The sequence below is a fragment of the Acartia tonsa genome, chromosome 3 (assembly GCF_053477335.1).
Source record: "Acartia tonsa isolate MP-2025a chromosome 3, ASM5347733v1, whole genome shotgun sequence".
In the NCBI taxonomy this organism is placed as follows: domain Eukaryota; kingdom Metazoa; phylum Arthropoda; class Copepoda; order Calanoida; family Acartiidae; genus Acartia; species Acartia tonsa.
The window spans coordinates 50610214-50628012 of NC_137262.1; the positions used below are offsets into that span (position 1 = coordinate 50610214).

The 17799-nt window shown below is 30.2% G+C and overlaps 1 protein-coding gene across 1 annotated transcript in view; it reads left to right on the forward strand.

Moving 5' to 3' along the window:
* The first annotated feature begins 13497 nt into the window (after positions 1 to 13497).
* Positions 13498 to 17799, forward strand: part of LOC145314934 (uncharacterized) — a 90872-nt gene continuing 86570 nt past the window's right edge. The window contains exons 1-2 of the mRNA XM_080155010.1: positions 13498 to 13558; positions 13688 to 13805. Coding sequence (XP_080011136.1) covers positions 13498 to 13558; positions 13688 to 13805 — 179 coding nt within the window. The remainder of the gene's footprint in view (positions 13559 to 13687; positions 13806 to 17799) is intronic.

Consider the following 17799-nt stretch of genomic DNA (forward strand, 5'->3'; position numbering starts at 1 on the left):
AAAAAGAGGCATAATACAAGAGAAAAAAAAAGGATTATTTTATTGTACTGCTATGCTACTATTATGTATCGTATAGTCTGTACTCTGTTTTATTTGAAAAATGTACCTATTTATCCTTCTCAAGTCCCTGGCATTGTGTAATGGAATAGCCTTTTACCACAGCCAAAATTTACACAAACTGCATATATTCAGACATAAACATTACTAAACCAAAGAAAGAGTAGCACAACGTAAGGGGGGGGGGGGGCATGCTTTGGCTGAATTTAACAGTAGTTTTTTGTTTATTTAATTTGCATTTAGCTGCTCTACATAGATGATTAACTAGACTGTACAATTAGACCAAAAAGGCAACATTCCATAAAGGTTTATACAGTAGGGTTGTCAGCCGACAGTTTATACTTGTTTTAACTCCGACTAAGGATTGTTGAAAAATTTAAAACAATGGATATAGAATATACGAAGATATTATGACAGAGGAAAATTGTCTTCAATTTAGCTTGCTAACATGGACATCATTTATTGGTATTCATCCAGTAGGAAAGAAGGAGATAGGATAAAGGGGGGGGGGGGGGGTCCTTATTTTATCCAGCTTCTAGTTTCACTTTATTAGAGTACTTGATAATTTGGTGTAAGATAGATTAGGATTATTGCCTCAAAATTAGAAATAAAGTACGGACTAATGGTATCAATTCTATTAAAAAGATGGCTACTTCTCAATTTTCTGTATCCAGGTAAATGTATTTTGCTGGCTTTGAATTGTATAAAAAAGGCATTACAACTGGTCTATTTCATATATGTAGGATAGTTTAATCTTATTTATTCAATTTAGAATATTTTATATCCTTGATATTCTATATAATTTTATTGAAAACAAAATTAAGAATTTTATTATTTTACTCTTATATATTTATATTTTATATTACTTGTAGGGTATGTATCAGTATGCCCATCTGGAGAATGTTTTAGGGCTTCGCTCGTATGGATTTTTATCATCCTTGTACTAACAATTTTGTTGAAAGGCATCAATGCTTTTAAAAAATCTATTAATACACATTGAAACTTTTGGTTTAATTTAATTTTAAAATGGCATCTTTTGTTTGAAAGAAGGTGTATCAACTATTTTTTTTATAGCTAGCCGGTTCTTTTAGTAAGTAGTAGATGTAAAATTTTTCATAGAATTCAGATATGCAATCGGTTTTTTTGTAGACCTCTTATTTTTTAAGTAATTTAAGTTTAAAAAAAAAAAAATTAAGTCGATTTTAAGGTACTAAAATGCAACAAAAAAAAGAAAGAAAATGGTCATTATGAACAAAAATAGTAAGATCTTTAATTTGACACCTTACTTTTTCAATTCTGTCAGGTAATTATTGAAAAAATCGATTTTTTTAAACCCACGAGAATAAAAACTTTGAACTTAATTTTATTATTTCACAAATAAAAAAATATGGGTTCATATATACCATTAGAATCAGAAAAATATTACGAATCCATTGTAAGCAAAATTGAAAAAAAAAGTTTACAATATAGTATATAAACTACAATAAAAGGAATTATATGAAAATATCATATTATGTTGTACAGGCAACGTCATAATTCTTCAATTGAGTATAAAAATGGGAAGGGGGTAAAGAGGGGGGTAAAGAGGGGGCAAAAAAGGGAAAACAATAGTGTTGTCTGAACAAAAAAAATAATTGGCCATTTCTGTAATTTTTTAATTTTTTAATTTTTTTCAATTTTGCTTACAATGGATTCGTAATATTTTTCTGATTCTAATGGTATATATGAACCCATGTTTTTTATGTCTGTTTGAGAAAATATTTAGGTCTAAAGTTTTTATTATACCGAGGTTAAAAAAATAGATTTTTTCAATAATTACTCAACAGAATTTTAAAAGTAAGGTGTCAAATTAAAGATCTTACTATTTTTGTTCTTACTGACCATTTTCTTCTTTTATTTTGTTGCGTTTTAGTACCTTAAAACCGACTTAATTATTTTTTTAAAAAACTTAAATTACTTAAAAAATAAGAGGTCTACAAAAAAACCGATTGCATATTTGAATTCTATGAAAAATTTTACATCTACTACTTACTAAAAGAACCGGCTAGCTATAAAAAAAAAAGTTGATACAACTTCTTTAAAAAAAATAAAATTTGAATATCTTTGTATAAACATTCACTTTTTTGTTTTAATAAATATTTCACACATAAACAATTTTCTGTCCCTTCTCTATTTTTTCTTTCTCCCACCTCCGTCCCCAACGCACGTCGGAGATTTTTTGAATGGTCCGCTACGCAGCTACGCAGGGTACGCAATGGTAGGCTAGACTTGAGACTGTATAATAGACACAAAGAAACGCATCTTCACGTCTGCACGCATTAATTTATACTCAAATTTTGCTAGATTTAATATTGCAGCAACATGAAAAAGTTTATTTTATTTGCCTTCATTTCCACTTTGCTTTTGAGTTCACATAGGTCTTAGGATGGTTTTATGCTATTTTTGTGGTCTTACAATGGTCTTAGCTATTTTTTCTTTCAGTAGATTATAGTATATCAATGTTTGGTAAGTTTAATTGTTTGTGTAGCTGATTTTTGGGTGCGCAATTTTAAGAATGGCCAGTATTGGCTAGGTTCTAACTCAGTATGACGCAAGATGAGCCAATTATTTACTTAATCTTTATTGAAAGCAATAAAGCAATACCTACCTAATCCCACATAAATCATATCAGTTTGCACAACCCTCCTCCTTCAATCAAGGGCGCCCTCTGAAAAATACCTAGAGTGGGGAGGGGTTGGTCTTTCACCTATTTCAAGTATATATATGTATATCAAAATTTTTACTTTTTATTTTAAATTATTTTTGAAAAGCGAGATTGCCATATTTGGGTCAGGTTTAGACTTCCAGCTAATTTAAAAATACTAAAAGAAATTTCTCTGAGGATTACAGGCTGCTGACGCTTGGCTGCCGAGCCATGCATATTTTAAATATCAGCCATTATCACTTTTGTTGTAAACCAACACCATTTGAATTATGTATGGATTTTCTCATCTCCCTCTTGGTACACGCACCTGGCTATGTTACTGTATTAAAAATATGTGTTAAGTCTCAGGGATCTAAAGGGATAAGACAATGACCGATAAATTAATGTAATACCCAATAATGGTTGACATAAAATATCTGCCCTGTAGATTACAATTAGAGGTTTAAACGTTTGAACAATCAAGTTAATGATCCAACCAATTAAAATTCAATAAAAGTCCCCAAAATTGAAGAACCAACGAATAAGGAAACGTTAGTCAAAACTTTGTGGACGAGTGTAATAAACAGCCCAATATCCCCCCCTCCCTGGCTCAGTCTAGTGCAAGCAAAAATAAAGAAGATTGCCATAATTTTTCAATTTTTAACAATTATGTGAACAGCTATACAATTTTTCCAGTAATTATTTTTTCTTAAGGTAAAAATAAATGATCACAACATCTATAAAAGCGAAGGTCAACAAAAAGTGTTTATAAACATATAGTGGCAGAACTTTTGATATAAAAGAAATTTAAGTTTTAAAAAAATTATGCCATTAGTCGAAAAGTTCAAAAGACTTTATTTTGACGTTCAACAGTAAGAATAAATTGAAAAAAATACCACGCTAAAGCACAACAAGTGTAGGTTTAATAAAAGGCAGAAGAATAATAGAAAATCTTTGCATTAAAAAATAATTATAAAGGATAAAAAACTGATTATTTTCTATTGGATAAAATGTTACACCTGAGACAATCCATTACAAAATATAATATAAGACAATTATAGAATTATAATCTAATGATAATGGCACTTTATTTAAAATCTGTTTTTAAACATTTATTTATTACTTGATATCATCTTTCAGTAATTGCAACATGAAAATTTTATAACTTTGTTTTTAAATAATATGCAATATTTTAGTTTTAATAGATTGTATTTTATTTTAGGTAAGGCTACACAGCGCAGAATTAAATACCTGACTTTTCTTCCATTGTTGACTAAATCTACAAAAATAACAAGTTTTTTGATGCATCAAAATTAATAACGAATAAAATCAATGACATTACAGCTGAGAAAATTGGTGAATTTTTCTCCAATCAATCTATTTGATTTCAAAAAATGCTCCTTAATGTTTTTTGTGCTTCAATATTTATGAATGTTGTTGACTTTGTCTCTATATGAATCTTACATCAAAATTATCGTTATGCACGGACCAAATATTATTGTAAGAAATGTGAGTTATATAGCAGCTTCGTAACTAAAATAACTCATCCCTGCATCCCTGGCCACCTTTACTTTCATTCATTTTATAGTCAAGCGAAGATAAACAAAAGAATTTATCATACAAAAACACACACAACGATTTTTAAAGCATTCCATTGATAATCAATTTAACCCCCCTTCTAAATGTTTCAAATAAAGCCTTTTCTTTTTTTAAAAGCGAAGCTTTTCTATAATTAGGGTCGGTCCGTCCGTACGTCCGTCCGAGATAGTTAGCTTTTATTCGTTAATTTAGGCATGTTAGAATTGTCCTATCGATTTCAAACTTTGCATGGTGATTCCTGTAGTAGTTAGGTACGACTTAGATAGCGTAGCAACTCTATAATCATTACCAGAATGTCCGTACGTCCATTTTAAACATGTTGATTTTTCTTCTTTTTTAACAACAAATTTTTATGTGATCTAATTATCCGTTTGATCTGATTTTTGGTATATTGATTCCTGGGACAACAAAGAACAATATTTTAAGCAAAGTATCTCTATGATCAAATCCTAAAGATGTAAGTATGTCCATACACGTTATCCTGTATCAAGCAGTTTTTCAACAAATTTACTTACAATTTTGCTTCGACTCTTATACTTTTATATTCTGATTATTCAGTTCAGACACTATACAAGTATTAATGTCAAAATTAAACCCAGAATAAAAGCTTCTCTAATTTTTTTTTTTTTTTTGGGGGGGGGGGGAGGTTGGGGGTTTCCCGCGTCAAGTTATTAGGTTAAAACCCCCAAAGGACCAGAACCTATATTTTCTGAAGAGTTGAGCCCAATCAGGACCTTAGATTCAGACGGACGGACAGACAGACATCGTTCTAGTTTAAATTTTAGATTACGTAATTTTTTTTTATGAATATAAGATGGAAAGGTTGGTTTTAATAGGTTTGATTTAAATAAATTGGATATTATAAAATATTTTCATTTCTCTTTCTCTCTTTTACCATAAAAATATTTTGTATGGTTGACTTAAATGAGATGCCGAGTAACTGATCTTTATATTTGAAATTTGTTTTCGTATTTAAATATTTTTCTTTTAATAGTTTTATGGAACAAAAAAGAATATAGTAATTCAGGGAGTTTCAGAGATCTTAATCACCGCACATATAAACAAACGAAGTAATAAATTTTATTGGTTTTTTGAAAATTTAATATTTAAGAAGGTCTTTTACAACTAGCTATCTTTAGGGATAAACCAATAATTGATGTACACCCCAAATTATGATAACACAATCAAAATCGCATAAAAGATAGGTTACAAGGAAGTAACATCCCTTTGGTTACACGACCTTTGCTTGGAAGTCTAACTCTACATGGTAGTGAGTTGCGCCTGTTCGGCATATATTTATTCTAAAAAAAGTAACTTTTGCAGAAAAGTAAATTTAAATAATATTTAATATTTATAATTAAACAATGATAAAGAAATATTCTTTTTTTTTCATGACTTTATTTTATTAACAGAACAACCTAACTGGGGGGCTAGCCATAGAGCTCTTGATTAGATCAAAAGGTGATTCAAAATAACCATAATATTTTATAGACAAAATTACTAGGACATTTTTTAACCCAATTTGAAATACAAACATTAATTATATAGCAGATGCTGTGCTAAAAATTAATTTAAAACACGATGTAAATGTAAATATTTTGTTTAAAAATTGTTATTTTACTACACTTTTTTAAGTAGATTTGTTCAGGGTCTCGTTTTTTATAACGTAATTTTTTTGGTTAAAGATGAAAAACCCTATGTTGTATGAATGACATTAAAAGTTGAGTTGTTTGCTTTCTAGTGCTATAATTATCTATAATACAAAGTAGAATGATGTCTTTCTGTCTGTCTGTCCCTTAAGATCTCGGTAACCACTGAACCGATCGGATTCTTCTCTTCAGGGAATATACCTACTGGTCCTGTGGTGGTTTTAGGCTATTTTCTTGGGGGGTGGGACACCCCCAACCCCCCCCCAATTTTTTTTTGTAGAAGATTTCCTTGGTCCTTTTACGTATTTCGCCCAAAAAAAATTTTTTATCACCCCGCAAAGCCGCTAGTATAATATAAATTATTAAATTATCAAAAATGTTGTAGGCCCCTCTTTCTAAATTACTCATCTGGTTTTTATCTTCTCGTCATTTCTGTATGGTCCAATAACTTAGATTTTACGCATTTTCACCATTTCTTATTTATTAAAACATTATAATTTATCGTGAAGCAAAGCTACTCTATTTATTACTTTGTCTGATGTTCGTCTGTCCTTACGCTTTGTGGGAAATGGGATTACCTCGCGGTTCATTTGTAAAATAGAACGATTACTTTTCATTAACTAATAAACAATCATGATATAACCTACTTTGTCTGTTAGATCGTCGGTAATGCTGAAGAGAATTAGGATTATTCTAAAAGAAATTAGATTTTATCGGCTGATATTGGAGATATGTAGAGGATCTCCTGACTAATGATATGTCTATTAAAGTAAAACTTTTATGTAATACCAAAATAATACATGTCTCAACTACTACTATATATATAACCCCAGTAAAAACCTAAAACTACTTCATTGCTATGTCTAAAACTTTTATGTCCACTAAATCTACCCAAATATTTCAGGATAAAAAATAGTCTTGTACTTTTTAAGTAAGGGGAAGAAAAGAACAAAGTAGTAAAAAAGGCGGTAAGATTTTCCCTGTTAAAAGATTTCTGTACTTCTTTGAAATCTATTTTCCTTGTTTTTATCTGAAGAAATATTTTCCCCCGTAATTAAATCTAATTATAACATATTATGAATGATGTATGGAGTGTGTTGCAATAAAAAATTAGGATATGACATAAATAACTATACTAATTATTTTAATATTACATATATTACATACTTAGTTATGATTATGATTATTTCTGTGTATGTATTTGTATGTGTATGATAGTCGCTGGTCTAAGCAAAAAGTTTCAACATTAGGTGACACATAATTTTTAAAAGTTTTGAAATCGAATTTGGGTTTGAATAAAAAATTGACGATACCGTCTTAAACGGACAATATCTTAAAATTTTTTCTTTGACTATAAAGAAAAATCATAGTTGAGGACACTTTTGATAATATTTTGAAATAAAGTTATCTCATTCAATTTCAGTGGCTTAAATACAATATGTGGCATTTGATAGACATAAAATGGAAATGCTGATAGAATTGTATATTCATTAATATTTAGCCTAACGTTAAGCATAATTGATCCTTACCTGATGTCTATCCACAACTATACAATATATGTATATGTACATGTTTATAATGTGATATAGTTTGATGAATTAGTAGCACCTTCATATAAAAAGAGCTAACATATATCTGAACATGATTTGATGTGCCACCTAATAAAATATAATGCTACAATAATTAGCGTCTAGACAATCATGTGCAGAGCATTAGACAGGTTCAAAATTTGGTTCTATTGGTCAAAACTTATTTTAGGGTTTAGGGATTTATTAATACATTTGGAATTAGTGCCACTTGATGCGGCTGAATTTCGATAAAGCAGATGAAGCTTATATATACCTAATTTGGTGGCTAATGTAAAAATATTCTTTTTCCTTCCATAAAATAAGTACAGAAATGTATAAGGAATGATTTTGGACAGATCTAATAAGTACACATTCTTGCTAATGAAGTACTAAGTAGCGGTCAAGTAACATTATTAAGAATTATTCATTAATTTTAGTCAAGTATACAAGCGTTAAAAATCTCCATTTTGAAGGAGGTTCACATAGATCCAAGAGTTGTTTTGGGCTATATTGTATTCCTGACTCTAAATAAATAGGAGGCCCTTTGTGATATGGGCGCTGCCGATATTACTATTTTAAGTAGATCGCTAAAGCTAATTTTCTACTTATCTACAATTCAAAGGTACTTACATTAGGTATTAACTCATGTAATTAGTATTAATAATTCAGCATAATTTAATATCTTGATAAGTATACCCTTTAATTTTCATCTTAATGAAAGAGATAACTTTAAAAAATGTTCGAACTTTATTTTAGAAAAATCTTCTAAGTAAAAAAATATATTTTTCAATGCCAAGGCCTTTTTAATCAAACCTAATTGTACATTATTTCAATTATTTGACGAAGACAAGCCTATAATTTTATAAATTAAATACTGCATGAAAATCAAAATCTGAAAATATTTTTCAAATTGTTTGAAATTGCGTCCTCTTTTTCAGAGATTATGTACCTAAAAAAATTTAAACGTTACCAACAAATAAATGAAGGCCTAGTTCCATTATTAGAAAAGCGTTGTATCATCGAAAATGGATGATAATAGTAAAGGCTTTTTTCAGTCATAATGTTGACCTTTCAGAAATATTTTATCTTTCGGTGTCTTATCCTTATCCTGATATTTCGTCTGGGTTGATTGAAGATATGACAAAGATATTTCTAACTTGCTTGCTTTGTAATAATTTCATTACATAATAATTTGTTTCATCTTTTTTTTGTTGCACGGCTTTTAAAAAACCAGGGTCATGACCGTACGTCCATACGGTAAGAAAAGATTTAGAACCTTTATTTAAAAAAAAAATTATTGTGCTTTTGTGATGTTATCAATATTTTCTCAATATCTGAAAATTCTTCTAGACTTCTACATTTTATACTGTTTAATGCTTTACTGTCCTTTTTTTTGTATATATATGAACATTATTTTCCTGGCATAGAGCAAGAGAACGTCTGTCTATTTGTCGAATTTAGGTAATGTACATTCTTGGGATGATTTGTTATGTCGAACAACCGTACAGTATTTCTTATTGAATTTGTTTTATGTAAGCTACAATGTCGCTGTTTTAAACATAATGATCCTTGTTAATAACAAATTTCTATTTCGGTGTTTATTCTAGATTTTTCAAGTTCAATGCGTTTCATGTATTTTTCACCTGATTTAATTAAATCTCAGATTTTTTTTGGCAGATAAGCTTTAAAATGTACTATGAAATAAAACTTTTAACAATTCCTTTGGCAGTTAGGACAGGGAAAGCTCAATAGAAGAAAGATAACTTTCCCAAAGCAGAATTTGAAAGATTTAAAAAAACCTTCATTTGACTTGACTATGTTGCTTTGTATTATATCATCCTTGTTATATTCAGGTTATTTCATTATCTTTTTTCCTGTGATAATAATGTCCAAAATTAGCATTTTTTATTCTTATGCTTAATTTTAAGGTATGATAGGAAAATACGAAAATGCTTTTATAAACAAAAATAAAATATCATTTTTGTTAGTGTTATATATTTTATCAATCTTATGATCTTTTTCACTTTGGCCTATCAAAAAAATGCTTTTGATGCACTTCAAAATATTTTTATATCTTTGCTATCTATCTTTCTTTCCTTTTACGATTCTTTACAGATATTACTTTCTTATTAACAAGGATGACCAACATCCATAAAAGGACAAACGCATATTTATAGTGTGTCAGAACTGAAAAATCTGAACATAAGTGTATAAATGTCGAATCAAAATTTTAATTAAATTTGTTAAAAAACTGCAGAAATACAGGATAATGTTTAAGGACATGCTTACGTTTTTAGGACTCGATTATAGAGATGCTTTGCTTATAACATTGTACTTTATTGTCATAGGAATCAGTATTCCAAAAATCAAAACAATCGGATGATCTTATCACATACAAATTTGTTGTCAAAAAAGTTAAAAATCAATATGTTTAACATGGACATACGGACATTCTGGTAACGATTATAGAGTTGCTACGCTTTCTAAATCATACCTAACTACTACAGAAATCACCATGCAGTGTTTGAAATCGATAGGACAATTTTAACATGCCTAAATTAACGAAACAAGCTATCCGTTACAGACGTACGGACGGACCGACCAGGGGCGTCCAAGCTTTTTTTTTGGGGGGGGTAAAAAATTTTAGGGGGGGGGTAATTCGTGTTTGGGGGGGGGTAAAATGGCGCGCGAAGCGCGCCGAAATTTTTTTTTACCCCGGGGGTAAAATTTGATTGGGGGGGGGTAATTACCCCCCCTAAAGTCTGCTGGGGGGGGGGTAAATACTCCCCCCAAATCTGTTGGGGGGGTAATTACCCCCCCCCAAACTAATTTACCCCAGGGGTAAAATTTTTGGGGGTGGTAATTTAATTATGTAAAAAAAGCACCTACCTAATCTATTAAGTTAATAAGTACTATCCTATAACATAAAGTAGTAAGTAAGGTTTATTTGACTATAGCTTCAGATTTCATTACTTTTAATACTGAGTTCTCCTTTTTAGGAAAGCTTCACATAGATCCCATGATGGTTCCACACTATTATAGGTCAATCCTTTGAGTGGTTTTAGGCTATTTTTCTCCTCCCTTTTTACCCTTTAGAAAACACGAGTTCTTAGATGCTAAGGGCGCCACTACTATTCTAATATATAGTAGTATCTCATTCTTTAGAACATAAAAATACAATAATTAACTCACTAACCAATGAACCAATATGATTATGCTTTAAAGTGAAGCGTCTTATAGGTCCTGGTAAGTTTTATAACTAGTTTTGAGACACCCTGACATCCTCCCAAAAGAAATCGCCTATAGAAATTCTTTTTCATTATTTAATGAAATATCTAATTTAGTTAGGTATCTATTTTATGGAATCTTCAGTGCTTTACAATTACATCATAGATCCCCGGGATGGTTTTAGCCCTTATAAAGGCCCAAGCAAATAAAACATGATCAAACTATTAAATTTTTTCAATTTGGGGGGGGGTAAATACCCCCCCCCCCCAAAATTTTTTTTAAAGAACATTTATTTTGGGGGGGGTAATTACCCCCCCCAAAATGGTTTGGGGGGGTAAATACCCCCCCCAAAATCGTTGGGGGTGCCTACGGCACCCCCAAGGAAGGGGTAATTTTTTTTTTGGGGGGGTATTGTTAAAAAAATTTTGGGGGTGCCTACGGCACCCCCAAAATCGTTTGGGGGTGCCAAATGGCCCATTACCCCCCCCCCCCTTGGACGCCTATGGGACCGACCCTAATTATAGAAAAGCTTTGCTTTTAAAAACTAGTATCCAACCTTGTCTGGTTTATATGTCCGTCAGTCCGTTTGCTCAGTCTTATTTAATTGTCAGTATAAATCAAGAATAACAAAAATTATAATTTTTCTATGACTCATTTAAATTTTCTACTCTTTTTGCTAAAAATAAATATATTGCCAAATGATTTATAGCTAAATAACAAAATTACTTAAATTATTTATCAAATTAACCCTACTTAAACACTTGTTTTATAATAATAGAAATTAGGTAAATATTGAAAATCCCTTGTTTAAACTTTAAATTATTGTTTAGTACAAAAGAAACTAATTATGTATAAGTAAAACTAAAATCAAAAATACAAGTACTCATTTGACCAACAATAGCAGAGCTTTCATAAAACAAGGATGACAACATCCATAAAAGCGAAGCACAGAAACGGTAGGACAAACGGACATTAATACTTGTATAGTGTCAGAACTGAATAATCAGAATATAAATGTATAAGAGTCAACGCAAAATTGTAAGTAAATCGGATGATCAGATCACATATAAATTTGTTGTTAAAAAAGTAAAAAAATCAACATGTTTAAAATGGACGTACGGACATTTTGGTGATGATTATAGAGTTGCTACGCTTTCTAAATCGTACCTAACTATTAAAGGAATCACCATGCAAAATTTGAAATCGATAGGACAATTCTAACATGTCTAAATTAACGAAAAAAGCTATCCGTTACGGACGTACGGACGGACCGACCCTAATTATAGAAAAGCTTCGCTTTTAAAAAGAAACCATGTAACAAAAAAATAAGTTTACAAGCATAAATTACATCAGTGTTAGAGAAGAAGAACATTTTTTTATTCTATAGTAAGCATTTTATTCTTCATTTTATTTTCTTGTAAAATGTCGCGCCAATGAATAGTCACGTTTTGATGATGTAATGTTTTGACTAACCTGCTCTGTTTGTAGAGTAGATTCGTCACTCAAAATTAATTATACATAAAAAAGATTTTTTGCCAAAACAAAGTGTTCATTTCTAATGCATTAAATAAACAAAAGAAGCTATATTATGCATGAGATTATGTGAAGAGAAAACAAGGATGACATGATACTTACAAGAGGAGCTTATACATGGACGTACTTTCATTTCAGGTCTTTGTTTTGGTGATGTCTTGCTAATTAATTTATGCCTATTTGGTGATGTTCTGCTAATAAAATTTTAAATTATAGTCATATAAATTACGATTAAAGAGTACAAGTTTTAAAACAATTTGTGACAAGTTTATGTTTTATTTTTCTGTTATCTAATGTGTCATACCTATATTTTTTTAGACAAAATGAATTGAAAATAGTTGCTAACATCGAAATATATTTTCATGTCTTAGAATAGATTATTTTTTAAAAATAGGTTGAAAAACATACTAACTTTAAAACATTAATTTATAGAAAAGGTTCTTAAAATATATTTAACACCTGAATGTGAATATATGCAATGTTTGTTCTTTTAGATCATGTAAAAGTCCTAGGTCTGAATTTAATCTTTCGGGTGAGGGGCACACTCCCAAGTAAATTGGTTTCGAATTAGACGAAAACCCCTACTTAAATATTGCATTTATTTTAATTAAACGGCTACCTCTTGGTCCGAAGCCTCTAGAGGTTTCTAATAGTACAAAAAGCTACACTCTTTAGTGTTTTAATCAATAAATTTAAAGTACCCAGTTTAAATAAAGATTTTTAGTGGAATTTTCCTATAAATTGAATTTTATGAAAAATTAGGTTTTGTCCGCAAGTCTTTAGTCTAGAGAAATGTGTCTTACAGCATGGGATGAAACCAAAATAGATAGATAGATAGATTTAAAGAGCGAGACAGCAAGAGAATGCAAGAGACAATAAGAGTAGAGAAAAGAGAGAGGGCGAAAGGAATGTCTTAGAGCCATAGTGATGGAGGGGTGGTAGGGGGATTCGCCGGAGCGCAAAAATTATAAGAATACAAGAGAGCTCTTGCAGTGGAGGGGGGATGTGATGGGTGGTTTAAATGCCGGGAGTGGTGTGGGGTCTTGGGAGGAGGGTTGAAAGCACTGCAATCAAGCAAGCTTAATCTTACAGCTTACCCCTTTCTCTTCAAACAATAATCATAGAAGATAAATTTACACAGAGAATAATAGAGTGGGGGGAAGAGGGAGGGGGGCAAGAAATGCCGGGTATTCAACCATCCGGAACCTCTGAAAACCAGAGGTGTCCAGTAGAGGGTGGGAGTAACACCCCCCCCCCACGCCATGCTTCCACAGTTGGAAACCTAGAGTATGAAACCACCCCAGAGTATTGTTAAATTGGGGGGGGGGGGGGGTGTCGAAACCAGAGGTGGCTGTGGAGGGGGGCTGCAGCCACTCAGTACTGGTGTGACTCTGCCAGTCGGAGCACACAACAAACCTATCATTCTCTAAACAGTGATTATTACAGACTAACAGATCTGCCGCATATTTATTTTATATTTATTCTAAGGTGAGTTTAGTTATAAATATAAATGCATTTGTTTGTTCTTTTTTTTATGAAAGTGAGGTTTCTTAAAAAGTGAAAATATAAATGAAAATTTTTGTTTGTAACAAGGATGACAAAAACCATGGCATTGCAAAAATTATTTGCATTAGTCAATTGCAATGTTTGAGCATTATATAATATATATTTTTTTTAATGTTAACCTAAAATATGACTCTAAACTGTAAATATTAAAATATTTGTATTTCTTTGTCGAAATCATTTTTGAATTTTGACCAATTTTAAAGAAAGTAATTTTTTTCTGTTGGTAGGATGAGAATGCCTTTTTCGCTGTTAAAACCTTGCTTTCATGAAAAACCGAATTAATTCGCGTGCCAAATCAGTGAAATTTTTTTTATATTTTGTGCATTTTAAGTTTAAAAATCTTAAAACTTTATTTTTTACTCCTAACATCCTCCGCCATATGGTTTAAAGTTGAAATTTTTATATAAAATATTTTTTGTGTGTAATAATTTGGATAGGGTTGGGATTTTTGCATTTTTTTTTTTCATGCATTAAGAAGTATATAGGTAGTTTTTAAGTTCTCGAAAAGAAATTAGAAATATTAGTTGAATATGATCAATTATGAATAAGAGGAGCGCAGCTACTCTATAACTTAGGCGTTTAACTATTGACTTCATTATATATGTTTTCTCTTTTTATTCATCGACCGATCTTCACAATTCAAGAACGTAAATTGTTAAGATTTAATTAAGTAATTACAATTCACAAGAATTAATATAAATTAAATGCCTGCCGCCCCCCCCCCAAAAAAAAAAATACTAAGTGATTTTATCTTTGTTATTGGTTGTTTGCCTAAAGATTGTGTACATGTATTATTAGAATATAACAGTTTATTGTTCGTTTTTTAAATATTGCTTTTTTAGAATTTTTAATATCAAAATATCAATCTTATGTAAAAAAACTTTGACGTTAAAATGGTTTGCTTGCAGAACTTTAGATTGTTGTGCTGATAGCTTAAACGGTTGTTCAATTTAAAGGATTTTTTTCTTGTATCAAATGAATGGAATATAGCAACACTGTAAAAATTTATTTCCATGTATAAAAGAACTTATCACAGTTTTGTTTTATTATTATCAATTTATTTATATACTTTCTAATTATTGAGAATTGTTTTAATATTCATATATAATACACTTTATAATTTGGACTTGGTTTACACATGGTTTTACAAAGGTTTTTTTTTTACAAAGGGTGGAGACAGAACTTCAAAATTTTTATGTAGAATTATTTTTCTATATTAGCAGGTTAATAAATATGTAATTAAAAAAGTTATGAAGTGCTAAAAAGTTCCGACGAAGCCTAATCTGTACCACTTTTGCACCACTTATGATTCCTGTGACGTCATAAAATGAGGGAGATGAGAGGAGAAGTGAGAAAGATAACCCCTAAAAAAGAGATGGAGAATCCTTCGTTTTTATTAATTCACAGGGATCAAAAGTGGTGCAAAAGTGGTACAGATTGGGCTTCGTCAAAAGTTTCATATGTACAGGAATAAGTTTTTATAGTGTGTCCATTGATATGTATGCTTTATAATAGTTTTTTAAAAGCCTGGTAGCAGCGCTCTTGCATAGTGTGCAATAGTGGTGACATAAAAATAATTATTTCTAAGTAAATAACAAGGACAGTTACGTCCAGTAGTATTTGTTCAATTGATGAAGATTTTTTTAATTTTTCAACTTCAATGTCATAAAATGAATAGATAAATTCCTCTAGATTTTAATAGCTTGTAGCATCGGCTCTAGCTTCCAGGGCCATTTTTCACGAGAGGAATAGTACAGGAATATAGCCTAATACCAACCAAAGACCTCTACAAATCTTAAAATAAAAGGAATTTTTTAACCCTAGTTAATTTGCTATATTAAAAACTGATTATTAAATTTTTTATTCATTCCCGTTTGAAAATATTAACTGCTTTGCCCCTAACCTCTAAGAGACATTTTTAAGCTTTCCTGAAAAGGATAAACCAATAAGACCAGCTGTAGAAGTTTTTGATAAAATTGTAGAACTCTTGGTACACGATTCAAATTCTGTTGTTATTTTGATTCATACATGAATGATAACAAATATGATGGGCGATCACATTCGCAAAAAAATCAATCACTGAATATGATTTAGATAGCTAGATATCTCAATGAATTTTAAGCAACTTTTAAAAAAACTTTCCAGTCCATAAATTAGAAATTAAATTTGAAAAATCCTTAAATTATTTTTACTTTTTTACTTACAAACAAACAGACCGACCATTTTATTACGATGAATGTGTCTATGTTGCAGTATTAATAATTTTCATTTTGCCAACTTAACAGCAGACCATTTACGGTTGTGATTTGAGACCAACAAATATCATGTCAAATAAGAATTCTTTTCAAACTTTAAAAAGGGACATTCATATGCTTTGGCTTTTTCACATACAAAAGAAAATTTTAGGAAAAAAAAACAGAATCTTTACACAAGCTTTTCCGCCAGTCAAAAAATTCACACAAACGAGTAGAAAATTGAGACACTTTATTTAAATAAATTTGGTTTTAGCTGGCATAAAAGTTTTAATCACATGATTTAGAGAAAATAATCCTTAGATTTTAAAAGGCCTAGTGTGTATTATTTATTACTTAGGCAAGAAAAATCTTTGAAATATTTTGCTTAAGATTACTAAAAGCCGTAGTTTCTATTTAATGCACACACACACGTGCACACACCCTTGCTGCATATTTATTCCAGGGATACAAGGGATAGGATGATTGGCGATGCATTATTCTTATTATACCTAGTTTTGAAATAATGCAGTTATGATAATATGTATATGTAGGATATGATAAATTTTGCTACTTATCTACATTAGGGTGAGTCGATTATGAACATTTTTATCTGAGACCAAAGCGGGAACTTGCACATGATTTTTATAACCTCTAGATGATTTAAAATTTATCTTATGTCTAAAAACCGTTGGCTACCAGGCCACACTTCCAATTGTATAGCTATTTTTTAATGGGAGTAAAAAATGTATTGATCCAGAACTACATAAACTTTATATATTCTATAAAAAAAGTCATCCTTTGAGGAAGGTTAGTTAATCATCCCTGCATCCCTGAATTTATTGTAAAATAATATTTCACACTATCTGATCTTCAAACAGTTTGAATGAAACAACTTTTGTTTAAAACTATAATTTTCATTTCAATATTTCCTACAAAAAAATGAAAAGGTGAAAAACAAAAAAAAAGTTGAAAATGAAGTGTTAAACTTTTTCTGATGTCAATCAAATTAATCTTAGGTTTTCATACTTTTGCTGTTTATTTGAATTAATAGACCATTTTATTAAATTAAACAATAAATTTTTATTGGGATTGCAACATTGAAGTTAACTCTTGAAAGGACGTTTTTAAGTGTAACTATTTTTTTTTACTTACAGGCAGTCTTAAGAAAAAAATCTTTCTATGCTTTAAATCAGTTTTTTTTCTACTAAAATAAAAACCATCAGTAAATAATCCAACGAAAAGTTAAAAAAAAAACTTTATTTTTCATTTATGTCTTTTTCATGTGGGGTAAGCTCTGTATAAAGAAATATATTTTTTCTTTGAAAATTAATTGTTTTTATTTTTGTAGGTATGTTGAAATACTGTTGATTTACATTTATTTAGTGATTTTGCAGTTAAAAGTATAATTTTAATAACTTAATTATTGCATTTAGAAAAAAAACCAAGTCACCCCTTAAATTATCAATACCACTGCTACTTTACAGCTAGGGTCTGTCAGTGTGTGTGATCGAATGTTTTAATTGTAAATTAACAGTTTTGAAAAATTTTAGAATAAAAGTTAATTAAGATTTTTTAAATGTCACTGTACAGACAATATATTTGCTCATACATTTAATGATGTGAACTTGTTATTGCTGCGCTACTTAAGGTCATGACTGTACCTGTTTTATTATGAAGCATTC